This window comes from Antedon bifida, chromosome 8 (genome assembly GCF_963402885.1).
Source record: "Antedon bifida chromosome 8, ecAntBifi1.1, whole genome shotgun sequence".
NCBI classification, from domain to species: Eukaryota; Metazoa; Echinodermata; class Crinoidea; order Comatulida; family Antedonidae; genus Antedon; species Antedon bifida.
This window is the reverse complement of record NC_136233.1, coordinates 812,555-836,421: the sequence shown is the minus strand read 5'-3', so window position 1 is coordinate 836,421 and position 23,867 is coordinate 812,555. Positions and strand designations below refer to the sequence as shown.

The following is a 23,867-nucleotide window of genomic DNA, read 5'->3' as shown; positions in this document are numbered from 1 at the left end:
ATTATGCCATTAAGAAATAGAGAGAATAAGTAATGAATGTTTTATTATCAACATATGGACATCTTTTTAGCAATGTTTAAGTAGAGACTTAGACAAAGTATTTCACAAGTATCTTTGTGCCATTCATAAACCATACACTATGTAGAGTGTAATCGCCTAACGTTATCATATGATACTGCGATCATCATCCGCCATATTTTGTAATGTTAGTGTAGCTCGATTTCTATATCCCTTCATGTTTGTCCATATAATAATCTTATTTTTTTGTCAAATTATAAAATGTTATCATAAGAAAAATTAATATAACACTTGCACTGATGAAGGGCTAGTGTTGCCGAAAGCTCTGCTAACTTTTCTGGCTGTTTTACTTTATCTTTTTGATTTAGCTTTTCACTTTTTTGTTTGTATCTCCATTGAGATCCAGCCACTGATACCCACAGCATGGTCATTTTTTCAGTATTTTGCCTTTAAATTCATAAGAAAAATTAACGCTATACTTTCTAGCATGTATTTTAAGCTGTCTCTGCTCCATCATCGACATTGTATAGTATATCCAGTAAAAAACATGGATGCTTATTTTGAGTAAATTCAGTTTGTCAAGGTGTTGTTAATGATAATAAATCCCACAAGACTAGGAATATAACAACTGTACTACTGTTGCACTAGTGATTTATGCTTTATCTGTCATACTTTGAAACATTGCCAATTGTGGTTTTCCCTGACTTTCTGAGAATTTAAAGGGGTTTCACCGAAAGAAAAAATAATGACATTTTTTTATTTTGTACGTCTTATGTTATCGACTGTGTGGGCGATGTAGGGATTTTTTTTCTTCTTTTTAAAAATTAAGTATACAGTAATGTACTATAATTGTTTTCATTTTTCTTGTATGAACTGTATCACGTGTCTCAAAATTATACAGTAGTTGAAAACAGAATTTTGATAGGCAAGTTCAGAATAATTATAGCATGGTGATTCTCAGTACTGCATATTGTCATATATAAATCACATGTGAAGCCTGTATCTAGGCCATAAGCCAACCCTACAAGATAAATGCAGATACCACATGTTATACATGTGACACTGTTACAGTATAAGATTTGACTATGATACTGAACAATAATACTATACGTAGAATATAGTACTGAGAATCAGGTGACAACGTGTTTATATTATGATATTATGATTACATAATTTGTTTTCGTTTTCGTCAGATTCAACGTCCAAACACATTGCAGCAGTAAGTGTACAAACTCAATCTAAGAACCAAGTATCGTCCAACACCAGTGTAAGTTCAAAGAAAGCCAACAAGAGAAACGAGAGGGGTGAAACCCCGCTACATTTAGCAGCCATCAAGGGCGATGTTGAAATGACCAAAAGCTTAATCAAACAAGGTGCTGAAGTTAATGTACAAGATTTTGCAGGTGAGAACAAATCATCCTACTGCAGTTACTCCACCGAATTGATAGCTCGCCCCAATGCAATTTACATGCATAGTTTTCATAAATCTGTTTTTTCTTTTTAATATAAAATACCCATTCCTAAATCTGTTTTGAAAGGAGATGGGCTTATTCATGGACTAGGAGGCTTATTCATGGACTAGGGGGCTTATTCATGGACTAGGGACTTATTCCTAAAGTATATCATAATATTATTCCATGTACAGAAAATGTTTGCAGATGCTCATCTTTAAATTTTGTTTCGAATTTAAATTTTTAAACCCTTCAATTTCCAAAGCCTTAGATCGCCCAAATTGAGTAATACACACAGAGACCGACATCACATAGTCTTTTCTGAAGGATGAGTTACATTAATCAGGATAAAACTTTTTACAAGTTTGTTCACTGCAAAACTAATAAATCTTTTCAGATGGAACAAATCCTAAATAACTCTATACCAACATTGTAACATCCATTTTGAAGAACGAGTTACATTAATCAAATTAGTAGTATCACAACAAAATAATGTTGAACCAGTTTAGGACATTTTCAGTGAAAAAGCAATCAATTATAATTGCATTATCTGCATCAGAGCAGGATTTAGCTCTCAGACATGTTATTGTCTAAGTGAGTTCATTGACCCCCCTTTATGTAATATGGCATATTACTATGTTATCATTAGAAACACATGAGTCTATATGATGAGGTATTTGGCATCATCTCTTTGTTTTCTACTCTTAATTTATTCAATATGGTGATCTTCATAACTTGTGTTTCTTCGTGCTTTTAAATAATCTAAATATAGGATTCATAACAAACCAATAGGAATACATTAATGTACACATATTTTGTAAAATATAATGACATATTCGATTCGTAACTTGCTTTTTCATTTGAATAGTAAACTAATTACTTTAACTTAAATGCAAACTTGTTCGTTTTGTACTAACTCAACGGGAAAACTATACCCAATGTTAGACTAGAGTCCCAATCGAATACGGCAAATAATACACTATTTGTTTTGCAATTACAATCAGGAAACGAAATCACTTTTATTTAAAAAGCAATGTTTCATAAAATTGCTTTTCGTCATCATATTTTGCAATGATGGGTTGGCTATCAATACCACAATCAGATTTACTTCACAGCTTGATGTGACCCCTGCTAGTGACCTCTGGTAATGCTGCCACCAACCTTGAACTATGTATCTTGATTGATCCACAAATATGTGCATGATTGTCATAACCATGGCAACTATGCTTAGTTTAATGTCTGAATGTGTTGATTGAAGTGTGTATGATATAATCAGATCTTGTGTTGCTTAGTTCAATATGGCTTCAACTGTGTTCTAATCTATGCAAACAACTACATTTACCCGTCCCAAAACATGTATGACAAAGTTCATTCATTTCAAGTCATTGAATCGACATAGGTTTAGAAAAGTCTCAGCAGTTCTATTTTTTAAGACTTTTGATTCATTTCATAGCCCAACTTATTACCTTTAAAATATTGATCTCCTTATCGCATTATTATACTGTAGTATTTAATTCTACATTGATTATTACATTGGATGTGATATTAATGTATGTCTCAACTAAGACGGCAAATGTATTTTACCTAGCCATGTGTACTAGATTTTTACTCTAGTTCATGGCCTTATTTAGCAAAAATGTTTAAATGTTAAATGCTCTTTCTAGAATTTTAACAGGAAGAATTTACAGTCTGTTTTTTTTTGTGCAAGCTTAAGTTTGTCTGCTAAAAACAAATAGAATAGTACAATATGGAAAATGACATTAAATAAGTGGTTAAAAACTTAAGAAAAAAAACTGCAATTTGTTAGCATAGCTGGATATTGCGCAAACCAACAAGGAACTCATCAACCATGAATCTTAAGAACTTAATCAGCAATTTTTCTTAGTCTGAAATAAAAAACATTCTTGTTTACTTAAGTTAAACAAACTGCTCTACTGTATTATAGATTGATGAATTTTGTAGAAAAGTTTAATATGAAATAGAAAAGTCATTAATCATTTTTTTTTCATTTTTTATAAATGTGTTAAATAATTTTTTTTCCTGCTCTTTTTAAAGAAAGATGTGTTTTATATCTGTTTATTCTATTTCAATCTCCGTTAAGATCCAACCACTGGTACCCACAGAATCTCTGTTTTTCCTTTGCATTTTGTTTTAATATTATGCGCAAGCTCACAAAAGACATCATTTGGTGATAAAAGTAAAATCTAGAAATTTAATACACAGTTTCAAGCTGAGAGTGTAATTAAATGCAAATGAAAATCTCTCCACAAAGGACTACAGTACTTGAATTAAAATGCTACAAATGGAATGAAATCCAGTTTAATAAAGTATGAAAAGCCAAATCTGACAAAATATGTCGATTCAGAATTAATTATGCTTACATTGTGTTATAAATGTAATCTTGTCTGTATATAGAAAAACAAGTATGACTTTTGTTTTTTAGCTGAAAAACACTCTAAACCACCCAGAAATAATAATGTAAAGTAATTTTCTGTGTATTTTCTTTTCCTATTACTTGTTATAGGATAGAAACATTTATTAAAGACTTTCTCTGTTCCTATTGGCTTTACTTGTAGTAATTTGAATAGATTATGCCAGCATTAGTAGCAACAGACTAATAACATGCTATCCTTGGAGAGTTTATCTCTCATGTATTCAACCATACACAGTATATTGTAGATAAACAACATTGGATATGCAGAACACATCAATAATTTATTACTATAGTAATTTATCATAAATGTTATTGAAATGAAATGAGCTTTGTTGCTTTTAGTTTATACTCAGTGTTGATTTATGAAATGTAAATATTAGTTTCGCAATTATGGTTTCCTTCGTTATGCAGAAATTCAATTTTGTTGAGCTGTTAATTAATTCCGAATGAAACTGAATATCTCAGGGTAGAATAAATATTTATGGTTATGTAAATTATAGATAAAGCTCTGTCTACACTATCAAACAAAAAAAGAAGTGTGATATGCCCAAATATGGTAGTGATATGCTTAAATATGGTAGTGATATGACATCATGTGCTTGAAATTACCAACATAACAATACATACTGTACCAGTCCAGTGCATCTATTAATATTTTATAATTGCTGAAAAGATTAGAGTTAGTAAAATGATTGACATGTTGTGTATGACATCAAAATATTACTGATAATTACGATGTTTGGTAATGCGCAGATTAAATATTATATAACTGATGTTAGAGAGCCTCCATTGCATCATCATAAACAGTATTGTATCTGAATATTTTTACAAAATTATAGATACACCACAAAAATGAGTGCATTTGGCATATTAACAATCTGAGTATTTTCCACCACCTCCAATTTTAGTGGTATTTATTAACAATACATTATGACTATGTTCTTTGTATTTGAGTTAGAGTTTCTTTATTAAGCAATCACGGCATTGTATTATAGAGACACACCTAAAGTTTACCACTTTCTGTCCTTAACCAAGAATCCGGTGGCATGGGGTGTTGTGGTTAAAATATCAATAGTTTTGTATTTCTTATGACCTATTGCTACATAATAATATTGCTACCATGCTATTATTAAACTGTCGTAACCTCAGAGTTCACTAGCTTTGAATGTTAACAGGAAAAGTATTGTCATATGAAAGTGACAATTGAAATGACGCCATTGTCACTTGGGCTTATACAGGTGCTATGAAAGTGAAAAATGCAGAGGTAATTAATAGATCTACTTATTAAGCACAGTGTAAGGAGTGACGGTAGGTCATGGAATTATTAGATTAAAGCTTTGTTTTTCTGTATATGAGTTAACATGCTGTCTATCGGAGTTAACTTGTTTTCTGTCGGAGTTAACTTGTTGTCTATCGGAGTTAACTTGTTGTCTATCGGAGTTAACTTGTTGTCTATCGGAGTTAACTTTCTGTCTATCAGAGTTAACTTGCTGTCTACCGGAGTTAACTTATTTTCTATCGGAGTAAACTTGCTGTCTATCGGAGTTAACTTGTTTTCTATAGGAGTTAACTTGTTTTCTATCGGACTCGGAGTTAACTTGTATTCTATCTTAGTTAACTTGTTTTCTATCAGAGTTAACTTGCTGTCTATCGGAGTTAACTTGCTGTCTATCGGAGTTAACTTGCTGTCTATCGGAGTTAACTTGTTTTCTATCGGAGTTAACTTGCTGTCTATTGGAGTTAACTTGCTGTCTATTGGAGTTAACTTGCTATCTATCGGAGTTAACTTGTTTTCTATCGGAGTTAACTTGCTGTCTATTGGAGTTAACTTGCTGTCTATCGGAGTTAACTTGTTTTCTATCGGAGTTAACTTGTTTTCTATCGGAGTTAACTTGCTGTCTATCAAAAGTTACATTTAGTTTAGCTTTGTTCTGCGGCTACACTGAAATCTATCAGAGTCATATCGTATGAATGGCTGATCTCACTAATGTTAAAATGTCTAGCTGACCCCTATACAACATTTGTAGTATGGTAAATGATCATGATGCCAGTTTCCTTTAGTGATTAATTATCATGACATACCAGATTCAACCATGTGCTCATGTTGATATAAGAAGCAGATGTGAAATGTTCATTTACAAAAAGTCTGTAAACTGCACAAGCAATATATTACAAAGAGAAACATATTGAGCTTATTAACATTTAGTTTGGCTTTACGTTTGATCAATTTGTAGTAGTATTTTCCAAGCCTGTAGCCAGGAGGGTTCGTAGAGTTCGGAAAAAAAACCCCTTTTTTCAGAAGTGCCATTTAAAAATTAAAAACCACAGCGAATGTCAACTTATGAGCATTTTCACTCAAAACGTGTTGTTGTCCGACAAATTAATGCTGTCTGGTGACAGCACTTAGCATGAAGGGACCATAGGAGAATTGTTTGTATGTCCAGTGTGTAGATACTAGCTTATCATTTTTCCGTTCCATACTTTCAACATTGTCATTTTCCATTTCATACTTTCAACATTGTCAATTCATGTAATAATGTCTATATAAGGCAATTGGACATCAGTTATTAAACATTATTAACATTTGGTGTACATTTTTATTGCAATATATTTAATGTTGCATATTAAACACTGATACATTACTGTATCTTGCCATAAACCTTCATCACATTCAGACATTCTTAATAAAAAACGCTGACTTATTATAACAAATGACCTGTCTGGCTTTGGCTAAAGTTTGAGCTCCGAACATCAAAGCTCTAGTCTAGAACGCTAGCCTATCCTTGCGTGCATGCAGACAAGGATAGCGATTAATTACATCACACATTTATTATAAAGTAGATATAATGTTACGTTTATAAATTCATAGTAATTTAATAAATTAAAAACAGGACAAGTGTCTGTGTGACGGTATATTATGATGTCACTTCTTCCAAAGAACATAATATCTGTTTATTTTAAAAGTTCCACTAGCAAGATTGAAAAGAACTTATTTAGTGTGTATCCTAAGGGTACATTGGGTATTTAATAACCATTGTCTGTCTTTGTAGTAGGTAAGTATATTATTCATTACAGTTAGTTAGTGTTCACATGGACTTCTTCTTGAACCTTTTTACTTGTTTTATGTGATTTTGATCAAATAAATGAATGAATGCTTAAACAAGACCAAGAAAGTATTAGCACATATTCAACTAGCTTAGTTTCACTAATGGGAACAGAACAAAGCAATGGCAGGAATGGAATTGAGGCGCAATGAAAACAGGAAGATTGTCCATGTGGAAACGAGGACTTAATAGTTTAACCACGGAGGAAATATCTAGCTAAGCTTTGTGCTTATTGTGAATGCTGTTGACCCTAAACCGTACTTATCATGACTATCAGAAAGCCTCTACAACAAGTATCTCAGATAGATTATAATCCTGACTTGAAAGCGTGACATTGCTAAGACCTAGAATTGCACGAACCCTATGAAAACATCAAACATTTTACTAAGTTTATTAAGAAAATATACTTAAATGCGAAATTTCTAGAATTGCTTTATAGGTTTAATAACATTGCTTTACATCATTGCCTTCAAATTGGTCAAAGTTTAAAATGATGGATAGATGCACTAAATATGCAATACAATGATAAACGAACTCCCTCACAATAAACTTAGTTTATCCATGGTTTATTGTACAGCTGTTAAGTTTAGATATAAGAAAATTGGCATATATTAAACATGTATTTTATTCTGTTTTGAGAATCATTTTGCATAGCACTTAAAATCTTGTGTTGCTTCCATTATCAGCATTTATTGCATTGTTGCTATTTTATTACATTAGAAATAGCTGAAAATTGTGTAGAACAAATTCAGAACAAAGAATCTATCAAACCTTATAATAGCCTTTTTATGGTGAGTTGTAATATTTTATATGTGACCAGTTTTGTACGGCACAATTTTGAACAGTTTATGTTTATGAAAATATGTATAAATACACACAAAAAAGTATTGAAACAATTCGCACTAGATTATGGTGTACAGGTTAAGTCAGATCTGTGAGACTATCAGATCAAACAATATCTTATATATATATTAATAAAGATGATAATTTATTCTTCTCAAAATGCTCTTAATTTTGTTTTAAAAATCCTATGTCTTTAATCCTTTCTTTAATGATATATGAGTTTATATTTAATTATTAATGATAAAGAATTATCCAAACGATATAATTATTCATTTATTCATGGTATAAAACTCTCATTTATTCAATAAATCATTCCTTTATTCATTTATCCATTTGAAATAAGTTAGTTACTTAGTTTGAAATGTTTGTACTTGTGTTATGGCCGACACCCACACAATTCATAATTAGCTAGTCTTTGATAGCCTCAAACACCAATTTGGCTCCTTTTTTTTCATATAATTGTAATCAACACCCAAATACATAGGGCTGTTTGTTGTATAGATTGTATTTTCATCCATGTAAATACATATATGAGAAAACGTTTAAAAAACTTCAAATGATTTCTTGTATTGTATTGTTTCATGTAAATATTTCACACTAAAAATGCACAACCTAACTGTGTATTTCACAACACTACAATTTAAGCAAAAGCCTTATTGATGCATTACTAATGCAACTTATACTATTGAATATCAACAGTAAAACATGATTGTTTTATGATCTTTATTCAATACTGTAATAAATAATAACATATTATACATCTTGTTGTGCAATGGGTACACTAAATCATACTGGAAAACAACACATGAATGTGCATAATTTGTCTGAATATTTATGAAAGATCAGGCTACAAGAACATGGTAGAATACATTTATTTAATTATATAATAAAACATTGAATATTTATGGATGATCAGACTACAAGAACATTAAATTATATATAATAAAACATTATTAAATCATTACATTATAAATACACATTGACCTTTAGTGGCTGCTTAATGTAATTTATAATGCAATCAGCAACACCTAGCCAATTACTGTATGGATAGTTAGTATACACACATGGATAAAGGTAAAATGTACATTTCTCTTTAATGTTAATCTAGAGAAAGAAATATTTATTAGTACACTTAAATGTATATTAATTTATAGTAAAGTAGGTTAAGTAAATAATGTGAAATACATTAACCTGTCAGAATAAATTGTCTGGTGTTTTCTTTAGTCATCAATACATACAAACAATAATGATAAATACATGCTTTAACAAAAACTACTTTATTTATATATATTTATCATTTCAATATTTATAACATTTATCACTACATTATTTATATAACATTTACATCTACATTATTTATAAACATTAACTGGAAGATTTACAAATGACAAATGTGATAAATTGTCTTTAAATTTCACAGAGAACTTTTCCTATGTAAAAAATACTCTTGTTGTATCAACTCTATTTTGAGTTATTTTCTATAGAATTTTCTTGTTTATAAAATGACATCCATTTACGTCAAGCAATGGAAGATGATATAAACATATTTGTGTTGGCGGATTTTTTATCCTGTTTTGTTTTTTATGATTATTATTCAGAAATGAAACTAGATTCTCTCACTATTCTTTTCTCAAGTTTTGTTAAAAGCTCTCTCTTTGTTTTAAAATATTTTTTGCTTACTTTTTTGATAAATAGAAAGTGTATTTTAGTTTTCAATTTTTTTTTTCCATTGCAATTTTCCACAAAATTGTTTTAGCAATCTGTTATGTATTGTTTTTATTCTCAAGGAATAAACCAATCACAGCCCATGTCAGTTGTTTCCTTATATGGTATAGCACCTTATTGGATATTCAATGAACTGTGACCAGCTTTGACCCCTTAGGCATAGTCAGTGGAATTACTGTACATTGATTTCTGTTTCAAAAAGAAAATTTGTGAAAGACAAAACTTGTGATAAAGTATTATAATGTATCAGCAATGCTTTTTGTTTTTAGATAATAAAGCTTTTATATGTTTCTGTTAATAGTCTAAGCAAGTAACTTAGTTTATAGTTCTGGTCTTACAAGTTATTTTGATACCATAGAGAAATAAGCAACTTACTTACTTATTTCTCGATGGTTAAACAAAAAAAAAAACTTATTTAAAATTCTACAATGTAGTTTAATCCATTGTTGTTGATGTCATGATAGCTTGTTTATGTTTTGAACGAATTTCATTGGTCGATTAATCTTGTTTATAAGTTGTAAACATTTCTATTTCCCCCAGTGATTTTATAAACAATTATTTGTGTTTATTTTTAGAATGGACACCTTTACATGAAGCCTGTAATCATGGATCTTATGAAGTAGCTAAAGTGTTGTTGAAAGCAGGAGCTTATGTGAACACACAAGGGCTGGAAGACGACACTCCATTACATGATGCGGCCATTAATGGACATGTAAAGGTGAGGATCTTGCTAATGCATTCATTAATGTGTTCATTCATTTCTTTATTTTATCATCTTTCATTTTCACATGGTGGTAGTTTTTTTGTCTCGCTGTTCTTTAAGCGCATAGAGATGTATTGCTTTACTTTGTATGCAGTATAAGTGTATCTCTGTACTATTTGATAATGCCATATATTTATGTTATATAATGATAAGTTTTTATTATTACTATTCCTGTCTGAATCATTCTGTTTAATTAGCTATGTATACTTTGTCTCATCTTGATAAGTAGGCCTAACATTTATTTTGTATGCCTTTTGTATAAATTTAGATACATTTTAGTGTTTGTGTTACCTGAAAGCTCTGCAATTTCTTTTCTGTTTTACTTTGTCGTTTATAATATTCAGCTTTTTGCTTATTTTATTTATGTCTCCATTGAGAATGAGCCAACTGATACATTGTCACTTTTTTAGTAATTTGCCTTTGGATTTTTAAATCCTGGATTAGGATATCTACTGTATTATTGCCTTGTTTTGTTTTTTCCGCTTCACAAGCATTTTTAAAAATACATGGTTTTCCAATGATATAGCCTTGATCATTTAATTCAATTATAGTGGCAATTTGTTTGCTCATTCTTCATATGAACCATGGTTTCCACTTGAAATGTGCATCATAAATTGCCCAAAACCAGATAAACATGTGGTCCATTTGTGGTCAGGCTGCTAAGTACCTTGCCCTTTGTTCTTACTGAATGATCGAATTGCCCACAGAAAAAATACAGTGAAAAAAGGGAAGCAATGTTCCATTTGATTGATATAACTTGATGATAGCCCAACCCTGAAAATGTTAATCATAGAAACACACTTTCTCCACTGAATTTAATCACATTACAGTATATCTGTTCTAGATGATAATTCAACCTGTAAATTATGAATTATTATATTGTGGTTTTGTTTTACCATGAATAAAATGTCCCTAAAGTAACCATTGAACCATCAATAGGTTTAAAACTCATCACACAACCTAGGGAGATTAGTCAGGAATATTATTGCCGAGCCGAGCCTAGTCAGGAGTCTAGCTTTTAACCCTAGTGACAGTGTGTTTTGAAATTCAAAGACTTCACAGATAGAGTTGAAAAGGTTAGAAATACTTAGGAGTGCTTAACATATTCATACTTGCTTTTTTTCAATTGCATATTCAATATTTTTACATGGAATGCTTGGTTGGACAAAGGCTATGTTCAGACCCATGGCGTTAGACCGTTTTAGCGTACAACGTTACTAGCAAGGTCACATTACAAACCGCAGAGAAAAAAATGAGGTGTTCAGACCCATAGCGTACGATTATCGTTACAACGGAAGTGCGTCACTCAGGTGGTTTCTAGTTGCATATTCATGTGCTCTTACCCACGTGTTTTCATCATTATTTCCACTGTATATAGGCCTAGATCTCAGCCCTACAACTTTTAAAAAACTTGCCGTAAATAAAACATACCTCAGCATTTATTTAAGAAAAATATAGTAAAGCCAAATTTCTGTTTCTATTGTTTTATTTTGTAGTAAAAAACATTTTCCCCAGGCTCTTGTGTTACGAAAATAAAGCAGGCCTCCTAATAATGAAGATGGAGATTGTGTTAACCACATGGGTAGAAAAAATTGATTGTGATTAGTCCAGACCAGTCAGTTAAAAAAACACCCTTAACTTGCTAATAAAAAAGACACAGCTCCCCTTGTTTGTTTACTTATTTTTTTAGGAGTTAGGGGGTTTTCAGCATTAAACTTGTCCAGTCTAGTCTGCCTTGTATATATTTAATGAGTGACTTGATGTACCACCACGCTAGTTTTTAGCTTGAATGAAATGCGTGAATGGCTCTTTAGCTAGGCCTACCTAAGGGGAAGGGATCGTAGTCACTGTTTAAATACAAGGTGCATTTATTTATGTCATTTGTTAGAAAATATAATGGTAATCAGTTGATACATGTAGTTTGTAGCCTACAGTTGTATTTGTAGCCTAGTTAGGCCTTATTTATTCTGGCCTCTTTGTTGTTGAAATCCATCTCTCACACATTGACGATACAAGATGTCAGCCTAGGTCAAACCTTGTTTCGCGTCATAACAGGAAACGTTCTGATTGGATACAACGTTGACTTACAGTAGCGTCGTACGCTAAAACGGTACTATCAACCGTTTTCCACTACAACGTTACAACCGTTGTACAACGCGTTGTACGCTAATCCCCAACTGTTCAGACACACATTCTTTTAGCGTCGTACGCTAAAACGGTCTAACGCCATGGGTCTGAACAGGGCCAAAGACTTTCTAATAAAAATGTAATAAAGCATGCCTTGGTTTATTTTTTATTCAACAATAATATTCAACATCTAAAAATAAGATACAGAAATACTATATGAAGACACATAAAACAGGCAAATAGATGCACTGATTATGTTTAAATAACAGTATAAAACTGACTCCAAATAACGTTTTGATCTTTATTTGATCATCATCAGGAATGAACAATAATTCCAAACAAACAGTTGACATGTTACTAATTATCAGTGTTTATTTGAAGATAATATTTGAAATCATTCAGTTGATTTTCTGGTGTGCTGCAGGATAGTTGTTTTAATATTTTATTTTAAAATTTCAGTGAGAAGTGGTCTCCTGACAGGTGACTATGACTAGGTGACCATTGACCTGTCATACATGAACACTTGGCACTGCGCCAATCATTTCTTTCTTTGACGTTGTCAATTACATCCTCTTCAAAAACTCTCAAAAGCCTCTCTGCTTTGAAGCTGACAAAATAAGACAGTGTCCAAAAATGTTTCTCTGCATTTTAAAGCCAGACAAGATATGTCATTTTCCCTTGACATTTCCCTTTGGTTAACAACAGTTAAAATCATGATAACATAAATAATATGACAATAACACACTTTCATATTTCTTTGATGTTTTGTGTTTGGAAGGGGTGTGTCATAAGTGGTCACAATAAAATAATGAAAGTTGGTTTCTAAAAAAAACAGAGAGCTAATAATGTTTTAAGAATTCTTTTACTCTCACAAACTGTAAAAACAATCAATGTTGATTGAACAAGTTGTGCTGTACATCAGTCTCGTGAATAAATAAAGTTTATATATTTATCTGAATTGTTTAAGAAAATTAATTTTACTGCTTGACGGCACATGCTATGTCAACCATCATCTTCGCGATTTTTTTCTCCTCAGATGTTTCTCACATCGACAATCATTATTATGAATAAAGAGATATAATTTTCCTGTTTTGTATTTCAATTTCCAATTGAATAATAACCTGAAAGTATTACAGTTCAAAATATGGAATTAAAGATCTGTGGCTAATAATATGTTTATATCGTAAATTATTGAACGTTGGAAATCTTGCTAAAAGCAAAACAGTATCTACTTCTTTTTGCGACTTAAACTTCGCTGCTTATTTTCAATTTCCCTTTTTATGACGCAGTAAAGGAGAACCGTTAGTTAGATAAGTATGGATCATAAAATGAATTTTGCAAATATAGAAATTTCTAATACTAACTAACTAGGTCTTGGCTTAGTTAATATGATCACAACAGATACTTCTTCTGGTCAAAATAGACACGAGTAATCGTAAATGGGTCAATAAAATCGGGCAGATTAATATGCCTGCGAAAGAAAAAGGTCAGATGTATTGGAACGCGTGTTCATAACAATGTTTTATTTATTTGGACTTCTAGAGCGATGTTGTCTAAGTAATTAAGTTTGTTTATTGTTGAATGTTTTACATTGTTTTTTTTAAAGCAGAATTAATGAATAAAGTTTTTACATAGTTACTAATATGCACTGCACTAATAATATTGTATATTAATATTTAATTAATGGTGTAAATTTCCTGTTAGTTTGTGGTTGATTCTTCTGTTCTTTAGATAACATTTAATTGCATCATTGATGGAATGATCAATGTCATCTCATGCTAAGAAAAATAGTAGTTGAAATGCATGTTTACAATCTGCCTCGGTAGGAACTTAGCTCCCTGTCGGTAATTTCAATTTAGCTAGGCCAGGAAAATACTTATTAGTTATATCCTGACAAATCTTGCATGTTAACAAAGTTCTTCTGAATCTAGCAAAAACTTTATAGTTTCTAGAATTCATGTCATCTTACTGCAGTCAAATACTAGTTGTATATGAGTGGAAACAAAGAATCTTATAATTTGTTTTAAATACTGTCGGTCAATATTATTACCCTTTTTGTATGCCTTACTATTATACTGTTACAAAGATACAAAGGCAAATATCAAGGCGGAGAAATGTTAGACAACAAATTAGGCATGTTCATTCACTTCATAATTAGGATTGTTAACATTCTACTAATCAAAAATATGGGCGTGGCTGCAACTGGTTGAGGTGTGTGTTTAGATACTGTAGCATTAATGATTAGGTAACATTGTTGGACCAAATCTGCTATATTTAAGACCATTGGTTTGTGATATGCACAATTATATCATTTTCTTTGCTTAGTTTGTGAGATCATACCCATAAGATTCTATTGTGGTAATCCTAACTTCCTTGTCAACAAAGAATATCCGCATGCCAAGGCTCTTTTTATGACCTAATGTCAAGCAATCTTTTTAAAATTAAGAAATATTATTGTGTTTATATAACCTTTTACTTGATATTAAAATGTGCAATTATTTCTCATGATCCAATCAAGATAGAAACATTATGACCTCCCTATTTGGATAGAATACTTACAAGATTCCTTGTAATTGTATTCATTTATAACGTTCAGAACAATATGTGATTAGGCCAGGCCTGCACATATAATAAACTTTTATCTTTCATCCCGATTTTATGGCATGATAAAATTAGTTGTACAATATGTTATGTTTACCATGATATTGTTTTGGGAGTAAAAAACAAAAATTCATGCAGCATAATAAAAACATGAGAGTTCATATAGAGGTCAAGCTTCAATCCTTTATCCAGCGTACATTGTATTTGTGGTAAAACAGCTAAAATACCACCAAGCCTTGCTGTGGTTTAGTTGACATTTTGTATGTAACTAGACATCATTGTTGTTGAAATAAGTTATTGTTCACTAAATGTACAAATTATTTGTAAGAGACAATTTTGTATTTGTGTTATAAGAATATAATTATTTGTCAGTTCTTGTTGGTTTTTTTTAAGGCTACCATTGTCATACCTAGGGGATATCAATTAGTTACCCCTCCCCTAATTATAGTATTATAATATAGTGTACAATTTAATATCACATTTTTAGACCATGCCCATCCCATAATTTCAAATCCTGCATTCGCCACTGATTCTAAATTTATTTTCATTTTTCATTCAAAAATGATAAATATTTTGCTTTACCAAACATGGAATATTATAATTTAAAAACATTTTTGTTTGCATTTTTTTGTAACTGACAATTTTAAATGAGAATTTACAATTTACTTTGTGTGACAAAATTTACAAATTAACAGCTGCCATTATAGTCACATGTCATTGCAACCACAATGAAGCTGTTGAAATTTTGAAAGCGAGAAGCTCGCTAAAAATATAATACCGAATCTTGAAATAAAGACACAAAGACAATGAGAAGAAGATACGTTAGAAAATTCATTATTTTCAAACTATTGATCATTTTCCCTCATAATAAAATAGTAATTTAACAAATAATGTTTGCAATTTTGTACAAATTATATTTTAAAATAGTAACTGGGGTTTTTGTTAATCTTCTATAATACGTTTTTTTTGTAAACATTTGATTAGAATTGTGATATTACTCCTTTATGATTTAAATTGTTATCTGGCGGCGTTCAATTTTTTGTGAAAGGCTGATAGATTTGAGAATGTTCTGTTCCTCTGGTTCCAGCAGCAAATGTTGTAATCGCAGCATACATACATTCTATGTGCTTGCTTTGGAAATTTTAAAATATTTGTAATGAATAGCTTTCTAAAAATAGAACAGATTACAGATTTGACTTTGTTGACTGAATTGATGGAATTGATTGTAATAATTTCTGCTAGTATTTTATGACCAAAACTGAATTATTAAATATATTTGGCTATTGGACATTTGTGTCACATAAAAGTTCAATATTGTATTGTATTGTCATAATTGATGGTTTTTAACAGATTTTTTAAAAGCGAAATTCTTGTCTTCATACAACATTAAAGCCACATAACGGTACAGTATAATCTGCCTGGGTTTACCATCATAAGGCTGACTGCAGTAGAAGCAGCCTAGCTAGCTGCCTTTTTTCCATGTTCTCATCATAGCAAGGTTGTTAAGGGATCAGCTTGAATTGTATGTTAGGGATCGTCTTAGTACTTGTAGTAGGTTGACAACACACAGCAGCAGAATGGTGGTTATTAGAAAGCCTCAGAATCAGTGAGATGTGGCTCAACAATCTTCACTCATATGATAAGGCAGTTTACAGTTTCAAAACTGTTTTCTTGTGTCAAATTCAACTTGCATCGTTCTACACAAGTATATCATTTCTTCGCTACTAAACAAGGTTTGGTTTTTCTCTTTTCATAGTAAAATTTGAATTTTTCCATGTTGAATTTGTTATGTTTTCTAAAATGTGTAAAAAATGCTATTGTTAATGTATTTCTTAAAACATTTTAATAAATTCTATTTCAGATTTCGAATATGCTTTGAATTTCCCAATGAATGTGTATATGTTATTGTAAAAATGTTTTTTTTTTACATTTGAATATTTTCTAAAATTTGTGTTGACTTTTTAAGTGTAGTCTGAAGGAAATATATTTTTTGATTGTCACTTTGAATGTTTTTGTTTCACCGGGCATGGCTATGTTTTTATTCTTTCATTTTTCTTAAAACATAGTAACATGGACAAAGACATTAAAATGACATGATTACCATAGAGCGAGATTACGTTCATACTTTTTAACATAGTTTGTGTATAAAGTATTAAGTTTTTTAAATGATACCAATGCTTATAACGGATTTAAATTTGTTTACAGGTTTTCAGATTTAGGTGTTTTTTCTTTGTGACAAGCGGTACCGTTTATTTCACCTTTGAAAATAGAATGATTTTTTTATTTGCTGTACTTAAGTTTAATTTGACTGACTTAATCATTTCATCTTAATTCGAAATTTACATTCATAGAGTAACAATAATATAAATAGTAAAGTAAAAATATCAAACTTGATCAAATTTAATGTAAAGATATCATAGTCATCATACTTAAAAATTTGAGGTTTTATATCATGTTTTTTAACTCAAAAATATTAAAAACTAAGCCAGTAAAAATCAAATAACAGGATTTTTAATTGTCCCTCCCCACATTCATGACGAAGCATTGAATTCTTAGCATTCAATACAAGAACAATGCAAGTACTTAACACAAAACAAAAGACTAATACCATTCATTTACTATGAATAATTTCTTGTTTCAACTGAGTAATAACTTAGCTTTTAGTTTGGAATTGGCTTGAGAATTGGAATAGATGAAGGACTAGAGGAAAAGTACTTGACAAAAATAATGCTCTGGGCGTTAAACAATGGCAGGGAGGGAAAAAACACAACAGTAAATATGTAGATAGAAATAGTGCCAAGTTTTCTGAAAACCATATTATTCATTAATCAGGTTTGAAATAGTTAGTTAGTTAGTACTGTACTACTAATGTTATAGTATAAATTAATAATAACATTATATATTTTGCATATTACATTTGTTACTAGACTTTATTAATCATTTTAATGATCTGGCGTTGAAATCATAGAGTTTTTTTTCTCTTAGCTCTGTCTAGAAATGAAATATTGAATTTGATTATTTCATAGTGTAAATAGTATGCAGTTATATTTCAATATTAAAATGAAACTCTCTGAATAAGTATTAATTAGGTTTGGCACAAACTTGCAACTCAAATAAAATTGTCAACACATATGAACAGAATATTATTTTGAATTATTTAAAATCCTTTTTTAGAATACTCATTTAATAGTTTTGGTTGAGTTAGTATGTTCAAAACAATACAGTTAGTAAAAGAGTAAATAGTCTAGTTTCTGTGAAGACATAGTTAATTACTGTATGAGCTCTTTGTCTTCTACTCTATATTTGTAACACTCTCACTTGTCTTAACAAAGCCACTATTCACTGTATACTACTGTATTATTTACAAAGCCACAATTCACTGTACTATAATTTTACTTACCAATTAATCTACTGTTTTTATTAGTGATTTTTTTAAAGTATTGGTACGGATATGGTCATATTTTGATAGGTAGAGCCAGACAAAATGGGATTTAATTTATATCAACAGCATTTTTTCAAAGTTCTGAGCAGTTTTTTTGTCTGTGTCATAGGTAAATAGGATAGGAAAAGGAACACACAATTGGTCTGTATTATAATGCCTTTACATTTTAAGTACTGTTGGTTTTGATGATTAGTTTGATGTACAGAATCAACATTAATCATTTTTTTGGTCAATATTTTTACCAGGACCATCAATAGAGGGCTCAGCTCTTTCTGAATCAACTTTGACCTTTTAAGATGTGTCTATTCAATCCATTGACAAATTACTGAAATATAACAACATGGCTAGATCTAAAAATGTAGTTTAATCATCTTTATTATCAACTTTCACCAGAGAAAATGACATTGCTTGTCTTGAAATTGAAGTTTTAAAAAATGAGGATAGATATATATCTATATAATAGTATTAAGTCAAAACATTTGTGTGCATTGTGTTTCTGTTTTATACCATAATTTCAAATTCATAGGGAAACGCTAAACCTACCATGGAAATGTTGATGATATGAGTGATTCACAATCCTCAGTGATATCAGTATAATGAGCCTGTATTATGTATACACATGCGGAATATGTGTAAACTTCCATGATTTATTTAAAGATATTCCTGTTGATTAAAACGTTGAATTTTGTATGCAAGTAGTGAATTAAGCATTGTTGTACAGTACTGCTGACAGTTGTCATTAATTTGAGAAAACCAGGTAAAAAGAGACTGTCATCACTACAAGTACGCCCTCAGGGGGACACTAGGTACACAAGCTTTCATGAGTAAAAACCAGGTAAAAGGAGACTAGTCTATCGCCACAACAAGTATGCCCCCAGGGAACGCTAGGTACACAGGCTTTCATGAAAATGTTAGCATCGACAGTGAAAAATGGAACAGATGCATTTAGCATAAATTTGGATCAATTCTGATGCAAATCATTCTGTAAACATGTGTGAATTTTGCTAATAATACAGTGACTGTAAATAGATCAAACATAGCAGAACAATGCATGATTATGCCTGCATTTGGATTTCACAAAAAATTAAATAATAAAGATTTCCCAATGCAAAGATGATTTCCCAATGCTAATAAAATGCCTAACAGAAAGAAAAACAAATACCTTTTTTTGTTGTCAGGAATAGTTATTGACTTGTATACCAGTATCTAGATGTTCAGGAAAGTTGATTGATTATCGATCAATCATGTTATTTCAGAATAACATTTCATATCCGTAATAACAATGAAACTTAGGATTTTCTCCCATTTAGTGGTTACTGTGAAGTACAGCTAACAAAACCATTTTTACTATTTCAATTATATTTTATTGTAATATCTTTGTCTTTCTAATAACCTATGAACTGTAATGTTACAATTTATAATAATAAAATTGTGTTTATATCATTTGCTCCATGAAATTTATACTATGTAACAATTCTGACAACCTTTTAAATGGCATTTGATATACCAACGATTGTATTGCATAATATGTTACATTATTTACCACATCCTGAGCTGAGATAATAGTCCATGGGATTTAGACTTTTAACTCACACAAATTGCAAGAAAAGGTTTTTTTGATGAAATGTGTTCTGTAGACCCTACTGAACACATTTATCAACGTTAGGACATTTTTCGACAACGGGAAGTAGCCTAATTTGCATAATTAAAAATGGCGGCCATTTTTAATAACGTACTATGTATCTTGGAAACCGCTAGTCACAGATACTTAATTATGGTGTTAAAATCGTTAGAATATATGTTTTTATATTCACTTTAATGAAAAAGTTTGTCCAAAAATGAATGGAAGTGCTATTTCTAACATTATTGACCTTTGACCTTGATTTATCATATCTCAGCAACCGCTAATCGGAGATAGACAAATTAGGGCTTAAATTGTTCAGAAACTACACATTTATATCCAGTCTAATGGCATGTTTTTACAAAAAATGGCGGATTCTAACATTATTGACCTTTGACCTTGATTTATCATATCTTAGCAACCACTAATTTGAGAGACACACAATATGGCTCAAACTGTTCAGAAACTACATATTTATATTTAGTCTAATGGCATGTTTTTACAAAAAATGGCCGATTCTAACATTATTGACCTTTGAACTTTGCACTACATAAAATCGCATAACTTTGAAAATATTGTACACATGAAATTATTTTTAGTGTCAAATTGTACAGAACATACATGTTTCTATAGAGTTCAATGACACATTATGTCCAATAATGACCTATTGTATGGTTATTAACATTTGAACTATATTTGAAAATGATTTTTAAACCCGGAATCTTCTTCATGTAGGCATTCATTAGAACATGTGATTTGGCACTACTTGTTTAGAATATGGTGGTAATTTAAAGTGCATGTAACCAGTTGATTTAATTTAGTTACTGAAAATATTCACTTTAAAAAAAAATATTAGACTACATACATTATAGGTTTAGATTATTAATACATTTTAAATTAGGTCTTACATCTTACTCAGGAAAAAGTTGATGTTGACACTATTAACAGAGCCAACAAAGAGGTAGGCTTTTTTTATGATATATTGTACATACTTTAAATAGGCCATGCCATTTTGCAGGTTTATTAAAGTTTTTTTCAAGTTAGTAATTAATTTTTTGATCAAATTAAATTGGCATTACATAGCATATTCAACAAACAAATTTCTAAAGATTATTTAGTTTATATTTTGTTAAGGATAGCATCACTCTTCAGGGCATTCTTTTAGGTTGAAACATAGTCTTATTTATTAAGAAGGCCTTTTCTACTACTAGACGCATTGTTGACAACTGGAATTTTAAAAGATCGATATTAATGCAACATATTTAGTTTAGTTTAATTAATTGGCTATCGAGACTCATAGTTAGGCTGACCACCACTTGCAATATTTTCGCCGTATACAGTAAAAACCTCAGTTTATTTATTTATTTCAATAACCATATACAGTATGACTACTAGTGGTGTATAGTTTTTAACCTTTTATAATTTGTTTTTGTATTTTTTTTACGTGAATGTATTGTGTATGTACCATGTTTCTATGTGGTTTAATTTTTACCATTTTTTAACCATCAATTTTAATGCTTTTAATATAAATATCTTGTAATTCAGCTTCAGCTGCGAAGACGATAAGAAATAAAATAAACAAACAAACGTGTAAACTTGTAGGCAGTTTATGGATGAATGCAATAGTTTATGCTTATAAAAAATGTAATGTACCATGGCCTACTTTAAACTAAACATAATAAGTCAACGTTGCAACTCTTACATTTTAGAGTGCCAACTCACATGTTCTAATGGATGTCCACATGAAGAAGATTCCGGGTTTAAATCCTTTTCAAATATAGTTCAAATGTTATTAACCATACAATAGGCCATTATTGGACAAAATGTGTCATTGGACTCTATAGAAACATGTATGTTCTGAACAATTTGACACTAAAAATAATTTCATATGTACAATATTTTCAAAGTTATGCGATTTTATGTAGTGCAAAGTTCAAAGGTCAATAATGTTAGAATCGGCCATTTTTTGTAAAAACATGCCATTAGACTAAATATAAATATGTAGTTTCTGAACAGTTTGAGCCATATTGTGTGTCTCTCAGATTAGTGGTTGCTAAGATATGATAAATCAAGGTCAAAGGTCAATAATGTTAGAATCCGCCATTTTTTGTAAAAACATGCCATTAGACTGGATATAAATGTGTAGTTTCTGAACAATTTAAGCCCTAATTTGTATATCTCCGATTAGTGGTTGCTGAGATATGATAAATCAAGGTCAAAGGTCAATAATGTTAGAAATAGCACTTCCATTCATTTTTGGACAAACTTTTTCATTAAAGTGAATATAAAAACATATATTCTAACAATTTTAACACCATAATTAAGTATCTGTGACTAGCGGTTTCCAAGATACAGAGTACGTTATTAAAAATGGCCGCCATTTTTAATTATGCAAATTAGGCTACTTCCCGTTGTCGAAAAATGTCCTAACGTTGATAAATGTGTTTAGTAGGGTCTAAAGAACACATTTCATCAAAAAAACCTTTTCTTGCAATTTGTGTGAGAAAAGGGTCATTTTTTAGCTAAATCCCATGGACTATAATAATTAGGTGATCATTTAGAATAAAATGATCACCTATTGTTATTGTATCAAATCTTTATTGTTATTATTGTTTCTGGGCACTATTTTGTGTAACAAATATCTAAAAAAGTTTAATGTCAATGATTACCAAAATTTCACAATGTCTTTCAAATACTTTAACTTAGTCCTAATAAGCTTTTCAGCGTGATCACTCATCCGTGACGTCATTTATACGCCATTTTGTGAAATCACATTATCAATCATATCTCCATAATTCATTATCACATATTAATGAAATTTATTACACGTAAACTTCAGGTCAAGGGTAAAAATATTAGCAAGTAAAAACGCACGCGCACGTAGGGTCATGCGCGTAAAATCGCGCGTTCAAAATTTAAAAAGCTCAAAATTAAGTTTTAATCAATTTAGAGCATGAATTAGGCCATTTGCGTGTTTCAAAAAATTACTGCGCAAAAATGCGTTTTTGAGCGCTCGATTCTTAAAAAGCGTAAAAATACGATTTTTTTTGTAGAAATTGCATTCTACTCACCATCCTTAGTACATTCACCGAATTTGAGTTCGTTCCGACTTAAAATAACGCTATACGAGCATGTTAAAAATGACAAAATGCGCACATTAATTTCACAAAAGTTCTGAAAATGGTGAAAAATATGTCTTTTTTAAAATGAAAATAACTCTTCAGAATGGACGATGACCCCTAAATTTTTTAACTTATTCGGGAAGCCATTGAGTTGTAGATATAAATGTATATACACATTAGACGTACAAAATGGTATTACGTCATCACATGGCCACTTGAATTTAAAAATTAGGTTTTTTTCTCTTTTGTCATAGATTATCACATTCAACTGAGCGCATCTCGGTTATTTTGCGCCCGATTTTCGCTCAATTTTTTGTATATGATTGCTCATTTAATTATCTTTCTCATGAGTTGTCAACATTTTCATTTTGATGACGTCATCACGCGTAAAACCTTGAATAACGTAGGTCGTGTAATTTCACCTACACCATACATTTGAATATCTTACAGCTCTTCCGAATTAAATGTGACCTTGATGATTATAATTTATTATGAAAGCTGATGAAATGTAGATATTAATTCATATAAAAATTAAGCCTATCGGATGTTGTGACGTTAACATATGGCCAGTTGAAGTGAAAAAGTAGTTTTTTCATATTTTTCGTCAAAGTTATAC

At 30.6% G+C, this 23,867-nt stretch overlaps 2 protein-coding genes across 2 annotated transcripts in view; both read left to right on the top strand.

Moving 5' to 3' along the window:
- LOC144849475 (granule associated Rac and RHOG effector protein 1-like) overlaps window positions 1-23,867 on the top strand; it is a 200,218-nt gene that overhangs the window by 105,965 nt on the left and 70,386 nt on the right. The window lies entirely within an intron of this gene.
- LOC144849472 (uncharacterized) overlaps window positions 1-23,867 on the top strand; it is a 68,923-nt gene that overhangs the window by 35,310 nt on the left and 9,746 nt on the right. Inside the window, exons 6-7 of the mRNA XM_078706389.1 lie at window positions 1,212-1,421; window positions 10,151-10,293. Coding sequence (XP_078562515.1) covers window positions 1,212-1,421; window positions 10,151-10,293 — 353 coding nt within the window. The remainder of the gene's footprint in view (window positions 1-1,211; window positions 1,422-10,150; window positions 10,294-23,867) is intronic.